Here is a 20,357-nt window from a genome sequence, read left to right as displayed (position 1 = left end):
AATGACTGCAACTACTAATAATAATCTGTGTTTGTAGTGTTCTCTTGTCTTCATAATGATTACACAAACCATAAATCTGAATAGCATACTTTATGAATTATTTAGAAATACTGTGTATTCTAATGATCATATGGCCTCCTTGCTTTATCCATGATCTTTCCTTTCCCCATAAGCACAGTTCACACCCACTTCCTCACACAATGGTACAGCCCCCTCCAAGTGGACACGCCCTAAGTGCAAAGTAATTGGTTCCTCTGGTGACCGAGTCTGCGTTCCCTATCGGTGATTGGAGCGTCTGCATGTCGCTCGGGCTTGGATGCTGCGACCGGAGGTTGAGCAGGCTGTATTCAGAGTGAAGCATCTGCCCCTGGCTGCCGCAAGTGTTCGTCTCATTCAACGGATTGGTGCTGTTGTAGGCTATCAGAAAGTAACCGAAAAAGCGTTTTGGAGCCGTAGGCCTGTAGGAGAGGTATGTGGAGCGCAATCGAGATTTGCAACCTTAGCATACTGATAGGCTATTTACTAAGAATTATTTGAGGAGGCTTTGATTTGGGGCCCCAGACCATGCAGGTGTATGGATCGTCCCTAGACACGGATGCTTGCTTTATGTGGATACTTTGTTTCTTATGCGGACTGGCTGAATGTCTGTCTGGGGGTTGCTACCTGGCGTCCTGACTGATTATCTTCCATTTCTAATTTTGCCATCCTGATTCCTTTCATGCCATTGACTTTTGTTTGGGTAGTCGAAATTAGAACCTACATGAGTATACCGGCAGACGGCATATGGAACTCAGACTGGGAACATAGGCTAAATGCTATAGCTATCTAATTACACCTGCTATGAATTTGGCCCATTGATTACTACGATGCAAGTGCAACATTATCTTTAGGCGGTGGGATGGAAGAGGGTGTTATTATGGAGTGTTCCGTTATTATGGGAGGGTGGGAGGGTTTTGGAAACCGTTTTCTGGGTTATGTATCCTGAAGGATGAAGGCCGGTGTTTCTTTGTGTCAAGTGGCACAAGTGGGATGTGGGATTTATCATTGTAGATCTATTTACATAGTGATTTATTACCACAGTAAATTAAATATATGTTCTGTCCGTATTTGTTAAGGACTAGCCTATAACATGTTTAGGCTATAAACCTTGGAAAGGCTATACTTTATGAGGGAATCAAACTCCATGACCAATTTTCAAAAGAAATATCCACGTAGGCTACTGTAATTTCTAGGTTTGTGTCAATTTTGTGTGAATATCCTAAACGCTGTTTGTAATAGACTTAGGTCCTATTATTTATGCGGTAGGCAAGCATAGACTAATGAGTTGTGCTCCACCCTAAAATTAGTCGATTTTTTTGTTGTTGTATCCTGTAGGCTATTTGTTTCTATTCTATATATGGAAGGCATATTGCTGTAACTTCATTCATTCATTAATCCTAAATCCTAGAACACTGTCAGATGTGGGTCAGTAGAAGTGATGGATAACCAATGGTTGGGGCATATTTCCTTCCTCCCACCTTTCAAAATGAACATGATATGACGTTTTAGACATCCGCTGTCTGCCTTTACAATTGGCCTAAATTTGAGTCTGAGCATTCATGTGCAAGATGTCATCTAGTCATCATTTTATATAGATGATCTCAGCTCCAAATCTGGAGCCATGAGGATAGAGAGCATGTGGTAAACTTGCTGGCTGCCGCACCCACACTGTCACATACTTTACCACTCCCACACCCACACCCACCTAGACACACACACATAAAGAGGGGGAGTCCCTGGGGGATATTTATCATATTATTCATATTAATCCAATAAAGATGATAGTATTGGAATATCTTAATGTTCTGATGCAATAAGAAATTCCTCTATGTCTCGTACCACAGTACACTTCTACAATATGTATGTACAGGTTCAGTTTATAATGTGCTACATTTAGTTTTTAGAATTAAAAAAATGATGGAATTCTGTTATGGATGAAAAGTGTGAGCCAGTGTGTGACTTGTTGAACAGTTTTAGTCCAGACAGACAGACAGCTAAGCTAAGGGATGTTTGGTCATACTCAGTGACAGACACAGCCTCAGGCCCATTAGTTGATGTCACAGCAGCTTGGCCATGCCAAGTTGAGAACACAATGTTTACTGTGTTATAGCTTGTTTTAGAACACAGCGATTCATTTGTGTTCTTCAGTGGGTCACTCCCCCCTCACATCTGAATGTAATGCCAATGACAGATAGTAGTACCATAGCTTGTATACTTAGTTGTAGTTGAAGTGTTGTGGTATAACTGGTCAGAAACTAATACCATTCTCCATGAGAGTGAAACGTAGTTTTTTTTGTCTGCGTGTCTCTCTTCCAGAGAAAATATGCAGAGATATACAAAAAAAATGGTTATTCTTCTACAATATCAATTTTGGGGCTGTAACTCCCTGCCCCACAAATGAGAAAATCATGGTAGTGTTTTTGTTAACCCTTCACTTCTAATCTCTCTCTTCCAGAGCCATCATGTCTTCCAGTTCAGCGACAACCAGAATCCTAATCAAGGGTGGCAAGGTGGGTATGTTGTGTTGACTGTTGTTGTTGGTGGTGAAGATCTCAGTGGGATCGAAAAATGGTGATTGTGAAGCATTACATTTATGCATTTTCTTCTGTCCAGCACCTGATTCTCTCCAGGACCTGATTAGTGCGTATCTTTTTCCTTTTGCCACCAGGTGGTGAACGATGACGTTACGCTGGAGGCGGATGTGTACATCGAGAACGGCATCATCCAGCAGGTGGGGGAGGGGCTGATGATCCCAGGAGGGGCCAAGGTGATTGACGCCTCCGGGAAACTGGTCCTCCCCGGGGGGATCGACACCAGCGTGCACCTGCAGCAGAGTTTCATGAACGCTACCACCGTGGACGACTACTACAGCGGCACCAAGGTATGGATGGTTTACAGCTGTTCTACTACTGTCTGTGAGGTTGAGAAGAAATACCCACGCTTAAGGACACTGGCATTATCCTCAGTAACCTTGTATAGGCAGTGCAGGATGGATCTCCCATCTGAGTCTGGTTCCTCTCCAGGTTTCTTCCTTCTAGGGAGATTTTCTTTGCCACTGTGCTGCCGCTTGCTCTGGAGATTTAGGCAGGGTTACGGAACAAAATGTTGTAGCAAAAAGGGCTGTATCAATCACATTTGATTGGTTGGTTCATTGAGAAAAAGGTCTGTGTGTGTATTTTGGTAGAAACCTGCGGCAGGGTTTGTCTAGCAATGCCAAATACTCAGTTACAACAATTAAAATCCCAGTGGGAAGGAAAATGGTTGCAATGACATCATTATTACTTTTAACTAGGCAAGTCAGTTAAGAACAAATTCTTATTTACAATGACGGCCTACACCAGCCAAACCCAGACAACGCTGGGCCAATTGTGCGCCGCCCTATGAGACTCCCAATCACGGCTGGTTGTGATACAGCCTGGAATCGAACCAGGGAGTCTGTAGTGATGCCTCAAGCACTGAGATGCAGTGCCTTAGACCACTGCGCCACTCAGGAGCCCACAATACCCTCTGGGAATTTAGTAATACATTATACTAATAGGGTGGGTCATTGAACTGAACTGAATGATGAACTAAATGATAGCAACTATTGGAACAAGAGGCAGTATTGTCTTGTATATTGATTAGAACCAACATGGTGGTATATGTATTGAAAGACAGATACATAATTACTATGTACCATTTAATACACAATAATTGGCCCAGTCTTGCGGGAACCCAGTGGACCACCATCTACCATGGCAACTAAATAAACTCATCTTCCCAGCTTGCCTTGCAGTGTGAGAAAATAACCTCAGACTTAAGGTGGAGACAGACTCTGAATCCCAAGTCAATCCCTTCATCCCTAGACACTCCTTTCCTGTAGATGTGAAAGATTTGGATAGGTGTAAGCAATAGGCCCTAAGGCCAAAACCCCACTCAGCCTATCAGAAGGCACATTGAAGTAATTACCATATTGCCAATGAATTACTCTTTGATCTACAGAAGTAGCTAGGAGCTAGCGGTTGATTAGGGATTTGGGTAGAGACCAAGAAATATTCAGAGAACTACTACAGTATTAAACTGGGCGTGGTTCAGACTCAGAGATGCTGCTTTGATTTAGACAAAGATAGTGGATACATAAGGCTGCTGACTCAAGTTATCTATTATATAATATTCTCTGTTTTTCTGAGTCATCTTTATTTTATTTTATTACATATCTCACCTACCCCATAAATGGTTTATATAGATAATGTGGCAGAAAGCTGTGGAATCGGTAGCAGGGTGTGCTGATGCAGTCAGACAGAAGGGTACTGAACAGACTGGAGAGAGAAGATGGAGGAGGGATAGAGAGAGATAGATAGAGAGGGAGAGAGAGAGGAGAGAGAGAGAGAGAGAGAGAGAGAGAGAGAGAGAGAGAGAGAGAGAGAGAGAGAAAAGATGGTGCAGGGATAGAGAGAGATAGAGAGAGACAGAGAGACAAAGATAGAATGAGAAAGAGAGAGAGAGAGTGCAAGAGAGAGAGCAAGAGAGAGAGAGAGAGAAGATGGTGGAGGGGCACAGACTGAGACTGGGGCTATCCCAGATCAGGGCATGCATGACTCATCAATTATCATTCTCTACCACCCAGAGATGACATATAGAGTCTGAGAACATAGCTGTGTTTTAGACATTAATGACAAGCTAGCCAAGGAGATGTTATCGTTCTGCTATACTGGGGTTGGCAGATCCTGGCGACACAGGCACTATTTTCTGCTCCCCCCGCCCGCCGTTGCTGCTGCCGTGCTGCCCGGCTAGAGTACAGAGACAAATGCAGATCAGTTTCTGTTTCCATGGCTACCGTCTGGTTGCTGCAAAGACTGCTGCGAAGCCTTTTCACTCAGGCCATTGTGCTTGAAGACAATAGTTCTCAAACACACTAGACACACCGCCAACCCTTACCAGACACTACTCCACTCTCTCTATTGTCAGCTGACTGAAAGATGCTATTTGGAGCATTCACTTAGCTACACATAGTAACAGACTACCAGTATTTTAAAGGATTTATATAGAATGTATTTGTTGTTTACATCAGTATCAACCTGGTTTTGTAAGGATTTAGTACATTCACAAATATGTAATGGAGCAGTAGTGAAGCTTTCATATCTTGGAATCTATGAATATAGAAATGTATCCTCTTTAATAATACCTTTTTTTTTTACTATTTTGATGGCCATACAATGTATTCTTCATTCCTACATTTCCGATCTAGTATGTCTGCCTCTGCTTCAGATATACAGCCCTTATTGGATAGCTGATTGAGAGTGTAATAAACAATGAAAGGACTGACAGTTTCTTGATATACGTTAGCTCACAGACCATCATCATGGCTGTAATACCTCTTTATTATACCCCACGGGTTATCTCCCAGTCCCCTTCCCATGTTCCAATCTAGTTATTGATATATGTTTTTCACATCCCACCCAGTAAATAAACATTAGGGGTAATTGACACCTTTTACTGTTGGTTTTAAACCTGAGGTATATTGGCATGTTAATTATGTCTTGCCCCTGAATTTATAGAGAATAATCGATGCATGCATTAACCCTATACAGTCATTGGCATTAACCCTATACAGTCATTGGCATTAACCCTATACAGTCATTGGCATTAACCCTATACAGTCATTGGCATTAACCCTATACAGTCATTGGCATTAACCCTATACAGTCATTGGCATTAACCCTATACAGTCATTGGCATTAACCCTATACAGTCATTGGCATTAACCCTATACAGTCATTGGCATTAACCCTATACAGTCATTGGCATTAACCCTATACAGTCATTGGCATTAACCCTATACAGTCATTGGCATTAACCCTATACAGTCATTGGCATTAACCCTATACAGTCATTGGCATTAACCCTATACAGTCATTGGCATTAACCAGACCGGACGGACATCATCATGGAGCCTCTGGCTAGCGACACTTACATGTATTGTGTCTCAGTGGCCTCCTACTTATAAACCATTTACAAACCCTTTTATAAAGTATTTCTTAATGTAACGTAGTACCTATACTGAACAAAAATATAAACGCAACATGCAACAATTTCAATGATTTTACTGAGTAACAGTTCATATAAGGAAATCAGTCAATTTAAATCAATTCATTAGGCACTAATCTATGGATTTCACATGACTGGGCAGGGGCACAGCCATGGGTGGGCTTGGAGGGCATAGGCCCACCCACTGGGGAGCCAGGCCCAGCCAATCAGAATGAGTTTTTCCCCACAAAAGTACTTTATTACAGACAGAAATACTCCTGAAGTTGGTGGGCCTTGTGCGCAAAATTTGAGAGAAATAATATTTTTGTGCGTATGGAACATTTCTGGGATATTTTATTTCAGCTCATGAAACATGGGACCAACACTTTACATGTTGCGTTTCTGTTTTTGTTCAGTATAATATACCTTTATGTAAAGTGGTATCCATAGTTGTAATGTGTGTGTCTTCTCTGATCTGAGATACTGGTGGTTTTGTCTACAGGCAGCCCTGGCTGGAGGTACCACCATGGTTATAGGACATGTATTACCAGAGAAGAATGAATCTCTACTTGAGGCCTACGAGAAGACCCGCTCCCAGGCCGACAATAAAGCCTGCTGCGATTACGCCCTTCATATGGGGGTCACCTGGTGGGGGCCCAAGGTAACTGTCACACTCCCTTGATAACTGGTGTTTATACCCTTTTCATTTTACTGAGCTAAGATGAACCTAGCGGAGCTGATCTGTACTGCACTGACCTGGTTACACATCCACCATATTTGCTGGAACTGTGCTGCAAAAGTCACTGAAAGGAAAATATCCAAGCCAGCACACTACGATTCAGGTTGGCACGATAGTGTGAAAAGGTATGACTCCTGACTAGGGCTGTGGCGGTCATGACATTTTGTTAGCCTGTGATTGTCAAGCAAATAACTGCCGGCTCTCCGTCACGTGATCAGGTCTTTCTCACAGGCTACATACAAGTGAAGACAGACACATCGGGGACGCAACTGCGCGCGTCCTTATCCAATTCCGAGGCGCACATTGAAGATATTGGAAGAACTGTCCACATTTACTTTTCGTCAGCCAAAAGCACTAGCCTATGTCAATCTACTATCCCCCATAGTACAAAAGTTGACCTATTCTATTCTGTGAGATAAATAAATATTCCAAACATAGTCTGGGACAGTTGTGGGATGTGATAGATCCCAAATTAATACAACCACTAGCATCAAAAAAACTTTTTTAAGCAATGAGCCTGACACAACAGATCAGAACGTTTAGCTTAAAATGTTGATTAAATATTCGGCTATTTCTTCACATTATAAGCTCAGCAATGCGCACACGGCAGTAGGCTATAAGCGTGAATGTTCCATTAGCAGGAAAACACCATTCTCAAAAGTGACCGCAAATGTGATTATGCATGTAATGCTTTTATTATTAAGATGCATTTTTATGGTGAAAATGATCTTCCCCAAACTTGAAACTCACACGCTGCGTATGTATGCCAGGTAGGGTCTACACCCATTGTATTGCGGATTAATGTGCTTCATTTTAAGAAGTTATTTGGCCACTTTAGTTGTGATACAAACCTTAACAAAACATATAGGCCAATGGGCTAAGCTACCTGAGGTGTGCGACTATGATTAGAAAAAGTCGCCAAAAAAAAGGCATGTGCTGTTTCTTGCCATAAGCTGTGCATCATTCACAAGTGATAATATATAATTCACAAGTGATAGGCTAATATTGTCACCCATCAGACTATACTTGATTTAATCGTTACATATACTAAATAATATACAGTACCAGTCAAAAGTTTGGTCACACCTACTCATTCCATAGTTTTGATGTCTTCACTATTATTCTACAATGTAGAAAATAGTGCAAATAAAGAAAAACCCTTGAATGAGTAGACGTGTCCAAACTTTTGACTGGTACTGTATGTGTGAAATTTGTTTTGATTTAGAACAGACCATTATCATGCACCTGTCTCGAAACAGGGGCAGGGGAAAAAATACATGTAATCTATGCACTTAAATAGAGAATGGAGGACACGTTTCCCGTGGTTCATTTTCATGCCAGCCAGGTAGGCTATTCTCCTGTTGTAAAGAGAAGCAATGTGCTTAATATTAGGAAAGTTGAGAAATAAATATAGTAGGCCTAGCCTTTAGAAAGCTGATGGGATCCTTATATTTTTAATAAAGGTCATCACTCTGTTTTCTCACGCAATTGCATAGCCTATAGAAATGTTGCGCAACATGAGCTCATGGGCTCTCATGAAGTGTTTGATTAGATTTTCGATTAGATTTTAATTGATGTCAGAGTGATTAGAGGGACAATAGAGTACCAGGCAGTTAGCAAGTTTGGTAGGCTACTAATGACCAGCAGCAGCATCAGATCTTGGAGAAGACTAATTACAGTGACTAAACGGTCACGTGCAATTTGACCGCCGTCATGACTCGTGACCGCCGGTGTGGTGGTAATACAGTCACTTTAACAGCCCTACTCCTGTCTGTGTTCATCTTGTTCAGGTGAACTCTAACCTCTAACCCCTGACCTGTAGGTGCGTGCTGAGATGGAGAGCCTGGTAAGAGATAAAGGGATCAACTCGTTCCAGATGTTCATGGCCTATAAGGACCTGTTCATGCTGAGGGACTCAGAGCTCTTCCAGGCCCTACAGAACTGTAAGGACATCGGGGCAGTGGCCCGCGTACATGCTGAGAACGGAGAACTAGTGGCCGAGGTGAGTCTCAGACAATGGTTCAATATGTAGTCCCATATCAATTACTTTTCTTCCATCATATCTTTGATCAGAAATAAATACAACAAAGTCAGCTTAATTTCATTAATTACTTTTAAAAACCCTTACTTATCTATCCAACTGTAAGAAATTGGCTGACACAAACAGTTTACACAAGTGTGGTAGGGTCCCCTGTAGCTCAGTTGGTAGAGCACGGCGCTTGCATTTTACATTTTTACATTTTAGTCATTTAGCAGACGCTCTTATCCAGAGCGACTTACAGGAGCAATTAGGGTTAAGTGCCTTGCTCAAGGGCACATCGACAGATTTCACCTAGTCGGCTCGGGGATTAGAACCAGCAACCTTTCGGTTACTGGCACAACGCTCTTAACCACTAAGCTACATGCCTCTTGCAACGCCAGGGTTGTGGGTTCGTTTCCCACGGTGGCCAGTATGAAAAATGTATGCACTCACTAACTGTAAGTCGCTCTGGATAAGAGCGTCTGCTAAATGACTAAAATGTAAATGTGTGGGAAACTGACTGGTACTGGTTTTACAGAGGGACTGCCACCACAGTAAGTAGTATGGATGTGGGTACGCAGACCCACAAGCCACTGCGGCCCATCATGATGAGTTCTGTTTTTTTTGTGGCCCCCACCATCATCAAAGTTGCCCATCCCTGCCATAGAGTTAAAATTACTTGAAAGGACATTCAACGTTCCGTGATGGATGAACCCGGCGGCCATATTTAGTGTACATCCTATTTCTATCAGCACATACACCAGGATTCCTGTGTGTTTTCTAGGGCGCCAAAGAGGCATTGGACCTGGGAATCAGCGGCCCAGAGGGCATTGAGATCAGCAGACCAGAGGAGGTAAGACATACTATAAAAGTGTCTGCTAATTGGCATATATTATTATTATATATTGTAGTCTGAGCTCATAATGGACACTCCTTGTATTTCTTTCATGACTTCATAGACAAAGCCATCAATGGAACACATTTCAAGGAGTTCTATTACAACTGCAGTTTTATAGTCTTATTGTTATCCAGTGAAGCATTTCCAGTGCCTATGTTATAGATATCAGCCCTTCATAATATTGTAATGACCCTAGCATTGAGGAGTGTCTTATACTAACTCAATACAATATCCGGTTGTTTTGTCTTTCTCACAGCTGGAGGCAGAGGCCACCCATCGAGCGATCACCATCGCCAATAGGGTGAGTGTGTGTTCTGTGTCAAGTTGTTGCATTTTCTTTATCATCAAGCACTTCAGCACAATGATAACTGCCCCCGAAATACCCTGCAATATCTAGAAATAGTCATGGGCATTTTGCGTGTTTATTTCTGGTGAAACTCTCTCTAAAACATGTTGTCTCGCTCTCTGTCATTCTCCCTCAGGCCCACTGTCCTATCTACCTTGTCAACGTGTCCAGCATGTCAGCAGGAGATGTGCTCGCCACAGCCAAGATGCAGGGTAAGGCCAAGGCATATCTGTCTTGTCATATCCTGCCCTGCCCTGCCCTGTCCTGTACAGATCACAGATTACTTTTCATGTGGTTTGCGACCCTCTGCTGGCTTGGTCTGGGCTGATCTTCACCACAAGTGCTTTTGGAACCCCACCCGTCTGTCTGTCTGTCTTGTACAGTAACTGGCCACACTACACATCACTACACACTACACATCACAGATCTGTATGAACCCATCTATGTAATCTGTCTGTAGGTAAAGTAGTCCATGGGGAGACCACCACGGCACATGCGGTGCTGAACGGCCTGCAGTACTACCACCAGGACTGGGCCCATGCTGCAGCCTACGTCACAGTGCCTCCTCTACGCCTGGACCCAAACACACCCAACTACCTGATGAGTCTACTGGGAAAGTAAGAGCACACACACACACACACACACAAACAACTATCTGATGAGTCTACTTGGGAATTAAGTGTAACACATATCCTTTGTACCCTGCTGAAGGTGATTTATTTAGCGAATGTGATGTCCCCTGAACGTCTGTGAAATTGCCTTTAAATTCTACCGCTGTGCACAGATCGTACATCTGCGTTGGATTGAATCCAGGCACCAGTCTTAACAGCTCTTGTAGCTCTCATTAATATATATATACATTATTTTAGCTGTTTGCATTCAATGGTATTATAAAATGTCAACAAAATTTCCCCCATGACCCGTCCTCTCCTCCTTCTCTCTGGGCTTTAACAGTGACACCCTGAACGTAGTGTTATCAAATCGAAGTTAATACAATATATATTTGCATTCTCTAAATGTTTCCCCTGACCTATCCTCTCCTCCTTCTCTCTGACCCACTACAGTGACACGCTGAACGTAGTGGTGTCTGACCACCGTCCCTTCACCACTAAACAGAAGGCTATGGGCAAGGATGACTTCACAAAGATCCCCCACGGAGTCCCGGGCATCCAGGACCGCATGAGCGTCATTTGGGAGAGAGGAGTGGTAAGCAAACGTGATGTATCTCTACTGTTTGTGCGTAGGCAAACCTCTACGGCTGTATAGAAAGACAACAGAAATATTAGATCTGCAATTGTGACTGCTGTAACTAACTGCTACCTTGATACCATGTTGCAGTCGGCAATGTATCTGTTGCAATATTTGTTGTGCATGTTCCCTGTCAAATACATATGCTGTTTGAGTCTAGTGCTTGACATCTTGATAACAGAATTGCTCCCTCTGCCCTCTCCCTCTGACATGGAACATTTTGATCCTTTGCTACTGTAGGTCGGAGGCAAGATGGACGAGAACCGTTTTGTTGCAGTGACCAGCTCCAACGCAGCTAAGATCTACAACCTGTATCCCAGAAAGGGTAGGATCATCCCAGGGGCTGACGCTGACGTGGTGGTCTGGGACCCTGAAGGGACCAAGTATGTAACCATATCCACTATCCACTCCCTCCCTCCCTTCTCACTACTACCGCTAAAGCGACCCTTTACCCTATGGGGGATGCTAAGGTTTTTATTTTACACACTCTTAGAATTAGTGGTGACTCGAGGAACCATTGTTAGTAAATGGTTCATATTTGCACCTTCGGTTAGTTGAGGGGTTCTTGTAGGAATCTTTAATGGTTCAATGTAGCAACAGGTTCCTGGAGGAACCCTGGAGTGGAGGTGTGGCTTAGTAGGGGTGTGGCTTTAAGATAGATATATTTTGGGCCACCTGTTAGAGTAAATGTAATTTCTGTTCATGTGTTCTGTTGTATTGTCATCACAAGGTTGAACACTGACAGTTTTGCAGCGTCAATGAGGCTAAACCCAGAACATATCAGTTTTTCCGCCGGCATCACTGAATCACTGGACCTTTAACTCCGGATTCATCGCTACCAGCTGGCTACAACAAAACGGACGTAGCACACGCTAGCCGTGGCCTCTTACTCACTAGCGCTTCACCACCGGACCTTATGATAACTCAGCTATACAGCTGATATCTGCTGGACTGTTCCTTTTTACGGTACTACATCCTGTTTATGTTTAGCCTCAGCCCAAACATGGTTAGTTTATTGTTGTTTCGGTTATTTCTAATTGTACTATATCACTGTAGACCCCCAGCCTAGCTAAACCTGCCTTGGTTAGCTCCTTTGTCCCTCCACCCATACACTCAGAGACCGACTCAATTGATGCCTCTAGAGATACTATCTCTTTCAGTGTTACCCAACGCTTAGGTTTACCTCCACTTTACTCATATCCTTCCATATCCTTGTCTGTTCATAATGCCCTGAATCTTTTCTATAACACCCGGAAATCTGCCCCCTTTATTCTATGTACCCAACGCACTAGAAGACCAGTTCTTAAAGCCTTTAGCCGTATCCTTATTCTAGTCCTCCTCTGTTCCTCTGGTGATGTAGAGGCTAACCCAGGCCCTGTAGCCCCCAGTATCACTCCTACTCCCCAGGAGCTATCATTTGTTGACTTCTGTAATCGCAAAGTCTTGGTTTCTTGCACATAAATATCAGAAGTCTACTTCCTAAGTTTGAGTTATTCACTGCGTTAGCACACTCTGCCAACCCTGATGTTCTAGCAGTGTCTGAATCCTGGCTCAGGAAGGCCACCAAAAATTCTGAAATTTCCATCCCCAACTATAACATTTTCCGTCTAGATAGAACTGCCAAAGGGGGTGGAGTTGCAATCTACTGTAGAGATAGCCTGCAGAGCTCTATCATACTATCCAGGTCTGTGCCCAAACAGTTTGAGCTTCTACTTCTAAAAATCCACCTTTCCAGAAATAAGTCTCTCACTGTTGCCGCTTGCTACAGACCCCCCTCAGCCCCCAGCTGTGCCCTGGACACCATATGTGAATTGATTGCCCCCCATTTATCCTCTGAGTTTGTACTGCTTGGTGACCTAAATTGGGATATGCTTAATACCCCAGCCATCCTACAATCCAAGCTAGATGCCCTCAACCTCACGCAAATTATCAACGAACCTACCAGGTACAACCCTAAATCCTTAAACATGGGTACCCTCATAGATATCATCCTGACTAATATACCCTCTAAATACACCTCAGCTGTCTTCAACCAGGATCTCAGCGATCACTGCCTTAGTGCCTGCGTCCGTAACGGGTCCGCGGTCAAACGACCACCCCTCATCACTGTCAAACGCTCCCTAAAACACTTTAGCGAGGAGGCCTTCCTAATTGACCTGGCCCAGGTATCCTGGATGGATATAGATCTCATTCCGTCAGTAGAGGATGCCTGGTTGTTCCTTAAAAGTAATTTCCTCTCAATCTTAAATAAACATGCCCCATTCAAAAATACAGAACTAAGAACCGATATAGCCCCTGGTTCTCCTCAGACTTGACTGCCCTTGACCAGCACAAAAACATCCTGTGGCGTACAGCATTAGCATCAAATAGCCCCCGCGATATGCAACTTTTCAGGGAAGTTAGGAACCAATATACACAAGCAGTCAGGAAAGCAAAGGCTAACTTTTTTCAAACAGAAATTTGCATCCTGTAGCACTAACTCCAAAAAGTTTTGGGACACTGTAAAGTCCATGGAGAATAAGAGCACTTCCTCCCAGCTGCCCACTGCACTGAGGCTAGGAAACACTATCACCACCGATAAATCTACAATAATCGAGAATTTCAACAACCATTTTGCTACAGCTGGCCATGCTTTCCATCTGGCTACCACTAACCCGGCCACCAACTCTGCACCCTCTGCTGCAATTTGCCCATGCCCCCCCCGCTTCTCCTTCACACAAATTCAGACAGCTGATGTTTTGAAAGCGCTGCAAAATCTGGACCCCTACAAATCAGCTGGGCTAGACAATCTGGACCCTTTCTTCCTAAAACTAGCCGCCGAAATTGTCGCAACCCCTATTACTAGTCTGTTCAACCTCTCTTTCATAACGTCTGAGATCCCCAGAGATTGGAAAGCTGCCGCGGTCATCCCCCTCTTCAAAGGGGTGACACTCTAGATCCAAACTGCTACAGACCTATATCCATCCTGCCCTGCCTTTCGAAAGTATTCGAAAGCCAAGTTAACAAACAGATCATCGACCATTTCGAATACCACCGTACCTTCTCCGCTATGCAATCCGGTTTCCGAGCTGGTCACGGGTGCACTTCAGCCACGCTCAAGGTCCTAAACGATATTATAACCGCGATTGATAATAGACAGTACTGTGCAGCCGTCTTCATCGACCTGGCCAAGGCTTTCGACTCTGTCAACCACCGCATTCTTATTGGCAGACTAAATAGCCTTGGTTTCTCAAATGACTGCCTCGCCTGGTTCACCAACTACTTCTCAGATAGAGTTCAGTGTGTCAAATCGGAGGGCCTGTTGTCTGGACCTATGGCAGTCTCTATGGGGGTGCCACAGGGTTCAATTCTTGGGCCGACACTTTTCTCCGTGTATATCAATGATGTCGCTCTTGCTGCTGGTGACTCTCAGATCCACCTCTACGCAGACGACACCATTTTGTATACATCTGGCCCTTCATTGGACACTGTGTTAACAAACCTCCAAACGAGCTTCAATGCCATACAACAATCCTTCAGTAGCCTTCAACTGCTCTTAAACACTAGTAAAACTAAATGCATGCTTTTCAATCGAACGCTGCTAGCACCCGCCCACCCGACTAGAATCACCACTCTCGACGGGTCTGACCTAGAGTATGTGGACAACTACAAATATCTAGGTGTCTGGTTAGACTGTAAACTCAACTTCCAGACTCACATAAAGAATCTCCAATCCAAAGTTAAATCTAGAATCGGCTTCCTATTTCGCAACAAAGCCTCCTTCACTCATGCTGCCAAACATGCCCTCGTAAAACTGACTATCCTACCGATCCTTGACTTCGGCGATGTCATTTACAAAATAGCCTCCAACACTCTACTCAGCAAATTGGATGTAGTCTATCACAGTGCCATCCGTTTTGTCTCCAAAGCCCCATACACTACCCACCACTGTGACCTGTACGCTCTTGTTGGCTGGTCCTCACTACATGTTCGTCGTCAAACCCACTGGCTCCAGGCCATCTATAAATCACTGCTAGGCAAATCCCCGCCTTATCTTAGCTCATTGGTCACCATAGCAGCACCCACCCGCAGTCTGCGCTCCAGCAGGTATATCTCACTGGTCATTCCCAAAGCCAACACCTCCTTTGGCCGCCATTCCTTCCAGTTCTCTGCTGCCAATGACTGGAACGAATTGCAAAAATCTCTGAAGCTGGAGACTCTTATCTCCCCCAATAACTTTAAGCATCAGTTGTCAGAGCACCTTACCGATCACTGCACCTGTACACAGCCCATCTGAAATTAGCCCACCCAACTACCTCATCCCTATATTGTTATTTAATTTGCTCTTTTGCACCCCAGTATCTCTATTTGCACATAATCTCTTGCACATCTAGCATTCCAGTGTTAATACTATTGTAATTATTCTGCACTATAGCCTATTTATTGCCTTACCTCCATAACTTGCTACATTTGCACACACTGTATATATATTTTCTGTTGTATTTCTGACTTTATGTTTTTTTTACCCCATATGTAACTCTGTGTTGTTTTTATTGCACTACTTTGCTTTATCTTGGCCAGGTCGCAGTTGTAAATGAGAACCTGTTCTCAACTGGCTTACCTGGTTAAATAAAGGTGAAATAAAAAATAATAATAATAATAAATAAACAGAGGTGAGTTTCTCAAGAGCCTATGCAATCCCAAAAGTTGGAATAGTTACAACTTTATTATATGTAATCAGTAATGTTAATATTATATAAAAATATGTAATATGCAAAAATATTCAAGGATTTTGTGTTGTTGTTGCAGTATTCAAACGTTACATGATGAACAGGAATGACATTTACATTAACGGGTGGCCAAAAATAACTATCCGAAAGCCACGCCTCCAATAAGCCACGCCTCCTATCTGATAGGCTGACACATCTACAATATATTATTAAAAAGGAGGGAAAAAAATCCCAACACAAAAAGGTTCCGGTTTGAACCTTTAAACAGGGGTTCCTCAAATACACTTTTCAGAACCTTTTTGAACTAGAAAGGTTATGCCGGTGTGGCAACTCATAAGGTTCTTCCAGGCACATTTACCTCTAATAATAATAATAATATATGCCACTTACCAGATGCTTTTCTTACCAACTGAGCCACACAAGACCAATAACCTATCGTATGTGTTAAGAATATATATTTCTCTGTGTCCAGGACCATCTCTGTGGACACACAGGTGCAGGGTGGAGACTACAACCTGTACGAGAGTCTTCGTTGCCATGGTGTCCCCCTGGTTACCATTAGCCGTGGTCGGTTGGTCTATGAGAACGGAGTGTTCACGTGCTCCGAGGGCTCTGGGAAGTTCTATCCTCTCAGAACCTTCCCTGACTACCTCTACAAGAAGATGGTGCAGCGGGAGAAGGTATTGTAAAAAGCCATCAACAGGATGTGGATTTGAAAATGTTCCTTTACCCATGAATTTTGCAGCAGACAAAAGGTGATCTTTGAATCGCATAAACTTTCTATACCTGCTTCAGATTGTCTTGATTGTCATCAAGTATTATGAATGTGTTATTACTGTGTGTATAACCAGAGACTAATGATTGTGTGTGTCTATGTAATTATTGTGCTTCTCTATGTAATTATTGTGTGTGTCTATGTAATTATTGTGTGTGTCTATGTAATTATTGTGTGTGTCTATGTAATTATTGTGTGTGTCTATGTAATTATTGTGTGTGTCTATGTAATTATTGTGTGTGTCTATGTAATTATTGTGTGTCTCTCTCTCCTCAGTGTCAGGCCCTGAAGCCCGTGGAGCGTGAGCCCTACGTAGGAGACGTAGCATTGATGAATTCTGGGAAGAAGGACTGTGGACAATGTGATGGGGACACTCCAACACGACCACACACCAAGCACGGAGGACAGAGAGACCTGCATGAGTCCAGCTTCAGCCTCTCTGGTAACACACACACACACATATCACTTTGCAATTTGGGATTGTATAATTTGCATCTCTGCCTCTAAGGCCTATATAACTTTATTAATCACCAGCTCTAATGCAGTATCTACTATATATATGTGTTTCAATCTCCACTGGTAAGATGCACAATTAGCTACATTTTGTTAACCTGACAGATTGTTATTTCCCACTTTTTGTTTTATCAATCTCTCCAGGTGCCCAGGTCGATGATAAAATCCCAAAGAGATCTTCTGCGAGGATTCTGGCCCCCCCAGGTGGTCGATCCAGTGGCATCTGGTAACTGTGTGGAAGAGTAGTGAGTTCTAAAACCAAACAGTTACTGTAGTTCTCTATTAGAATGAAGAATGAAACCTGAAGGGAAGTTCAGGGCCAACCAAGACAAACTGCTTGTTACGTTCACCCAGAAAGCATAGAAAGCAAAGAAAACCTTACATGTTATTTCAAAAACGAACTCACGTATTTAGTGTATATATGATGACAGGGTCTGAGTAACATTTATATGACATTGATGTCATTTTAATATTTGTTGGAATATCTGCCTGTATGGTCGAACCCTGAACAATATTGGGCTTAACAAATTTTAGACAAATCGAAACTAAATTTGCACGGTAGCTAAGTTGCTAGTTGACTGTTTTGGATACATGTATGTATGTTAGAGAAAGTACTCTATGTCATTATACACTAATGGTTTTAGGGGGATGATGGGGTTGAGTTGATAATTGGTTTACCTCACTGTTTAACCTACAATATTGCACTTGTATCATGTACTACTTAGCTGCCTTTTCCTTACATGATTTTATGTGTAACAAAACAACTTTTTCTACCAATACAGAACTGTCATGAATTCACGTGATTAGTTATTTACTACACAATATCTCAAAGCACTTGACATGATATAACGTGGATATCATAATTTATGTGTGAAACACCTATTTTCTTTTCCGGTTCCTTCATGATTCCATTTGTCTAATATTGACGAAAACTCAAATGCAAGCTGATACTTTTACATTTTTTTGTATCTTACAATGTTATTTGAAAAGATGTCCCTTTAGATCACTGTCAACAGTATAATCATGAGTCCTGAACAACTAAGGATGACATAGCTCATCAAAATACGTAGGCTAAGTAAGTTCAGAGTTTTTATAGCTTCTATGTTGCTGTTTACAGTTTAATATAGTAGCACTCCTTCCTGGTCATCTCATCTCCCATCAATGTGAATGAACCTCCGCTGTGTTTACTGTATGTATGTTGTGGCATAGAACACTTATATGTGAGGCACTGATATGACTCATATTTAGCAGCATTCTATGTGTAAGTGGTGGTATGATATTTCTTTACTTTTTTCTGTCTGTTAGCGATAAGTTAGTTAGCTCCACTCTGAAATGCCTTTTTCTCACAAGAGAAGTCTCACATTAAACACATATACAGTTACTAGAGATAACATGTTTATCATTGGGATTCCTCTTAGGATGTGCAAACTAACTACTGAGCACATAACACTTTTTATTACTTTGAGTTTCTTTTTTTAATTACAACACTGAGGAATTCTGGTCTTGCACTGAAAAGTATTTGACAGTTTTGTATATCTTTTGGGTTGACATTTCCAAGGTTGTAACACTGTCGATTGGGTAAGAGAAGTGCATGATCTATAATTCGATTGAATCTTGGGTATTATAATGGCAATGTAAATATACAAATGCAAGTTCTTCAGGTTTGTTATGTGTTTATGTCATAATGTCATTCAACAATGCACTGTCGTTATATTACTGGATGGCATGCTTATTCAAGATTGTGTCAACGAAAACCACTGATGTGTTTTTGTTTCAAATTGTCTTGACACTGTTCCATTGTAAGCTACTGAGAACATATCATATGAGTTTTATTTGTGAAGAATATACTTTATTGTTTTGCCATAGTCCAAACCACACTGTACATGATATCACTGCAGTGTAAGAGGTCCTTACTGGTGCTGAATAGCCTACTGTGTTTTCACTGAGGTTTTGTTTTGTTTTATCCTATGTGTTGCAGCTCTTTATCACATGATTGAGTGCAAATAAACCACACGGAAATTTCAAGTTTGAATTGTGTTTCTTTAAAAACTAAAAAACATAATAGGACCTATTGCCTATACTGTATTTGGCAAATGAGGTTCAATACATTGCAATGTATGTACAATTGTGTTTCTTTAGCATATAATAGCCTATAATATGATAGAATAGAATAGCTAGAATATAATAGGGTTTATCAATGGTGAATAAAACGACCTCAATAACCACATTGGTCTTTAGCAAAGCCCTATGTAACTGTAAGTACATGTAGGCTAGTGACTACTCCCTATAATAGGTCAAAGTCCTATTTATATATTTACCGTAGACGCACCTCTAACAGCATGTCGTACGCATGCGCATTAGTTCCTGGATTGTTGCTGACGAAACGTCGGTAGTGGTGGGGTCCGTGCTATCTGGGATTCCTTGAGACGTCCATAACCTTTTGAAGTTGACATTTAAAATGGTTACGGTTAGGGTTAGTTAGAGGTGAATGTAGATTTATTTTCTTCCCGGTTCCGGACCTCCTAAATGCGCGTGCATCAATAAAATGTATGGGCCTAATCATGTATAATCTCTATTAGCCTAATTCAATAGGATCTCTGTGGGCCTAGTCGTAAAGATTCGTCATTTAACTTTTTTAATGTATTACCTTTTTATAGAGGCCTAAACACAACCAGTCATGATGTTTTCATCTGATTGTCAAACAATCTCTTCAAAGGGCTCCTTTACTAGGCTACCCACGCACGTTCATCCATTTGCAACATATTTCCAGCCTCCAAACAGTGGTGAATGCAAAGAGACATCGTTTAAACAAAACACCAAAAGGTGTAGTGCTGATGACATTTGGCCACTGCCATTAGTCCAGAATGTTTGCAGCCACTGCCATTAGTCCAGAATGTTTGCAGCCACTGCTGTCCGTGTGCGTCTCGGTGCATCTCTGTCTTGGCAAGATGCAAATGTTCTTGTCGAACGACATTGCATTTTGGAGCGTCGGCTTGCAGCCTGGTCTCATATATTAGACGTAACATAGTACACGTAAATCCAGAGACTCATATTATTTTGTTTG

The 20,357-nt window shown here is 42.3% G+C and overlaps 1 protein-coding gene across 1 annotated transcript; it reads left to right on the top strand.

Moving 5' to 3' along the window:
• Nucleotides 1-336: 336 nt before the first annotated feature.
• On the top strand, nucleotides 337-19,318 carry LOC121539593 (dihydropyrimidinase-related protein 5). The gene is made up of 14 exons (XM_041848210.2): nucleotides 337-469; nucleotides 2,495-2,549; nucleotides 2,708-2,920; nucleotides 6,548-6,706; nucleotides 8,607-8,786; nucleotides 9,589-9,657; nucleotides 9,959-10,003; nucleotides 10,185-10,260; nucleotides 10,509-10,665; nucleotides 11,113-11,254; nucleotides 11,537-11,679; nucleotides 16,478-16,685; nucleotides 17,057-17,222; nucleotides 17,438-19,318. Exons 2-14 carry the CDS (start codon nucleotides 2,502-2,504, stop codon nucleotides 17,521-17,523), a joined length of 1,692 nt encoding a protein of 563 aa, XP_041704144.1. The 5' UTR covers nucleotides 337-469; nucleotides 2,495-2,501; the 3' UTR covers nucleotides 17,524-19,318.
• Nucleotides 19,319-20,357: the final 1,039 nt, after the last annotated feature.

Source organism: Coregonus clupeaformis, chromosome 25, assembly GCF_020615455.1.
Source record: "Coregonus clupeaformis isolate EN_2021a chromosome 25, ASM2061545v1, whole genome shotgun sequence".
In the NCBI taxonomy this organism is placed as follows: domain Eukaryota; kingdom Metazoa; phylum Chordata; class Actinopteri; order Salmoniformes; family Salmonidae; genus Coregonus; species Coregonus clupeaformis.
This window is presented reverse-complemented; position numbering and strand designations above follow the sequence as displayed.

Coding starts and splice junctions, on each gene's coding strand:
- LOC121539593 (XM_041848210.2), top strand. CDS start 2,502: ATGTCTTCCAGTTCAGCGACAACCAGAATCCTAATCAAGGGTGGCAAG. Junction 10,004..10,184: donor CGATCACCATCGCCAATAGG/GTGAGTGTGTGT, acceptor ATTCTCCCTCAG/GCCCACTGTCCTATCTACCT. Junction 10,261..10,508: donor CGCCACAGCCAAGATGCAGG/GTAAGGCCAAGG, acceptor ATCTGTCTGTAG/GTAAAGTAGTCCATGGGGAG.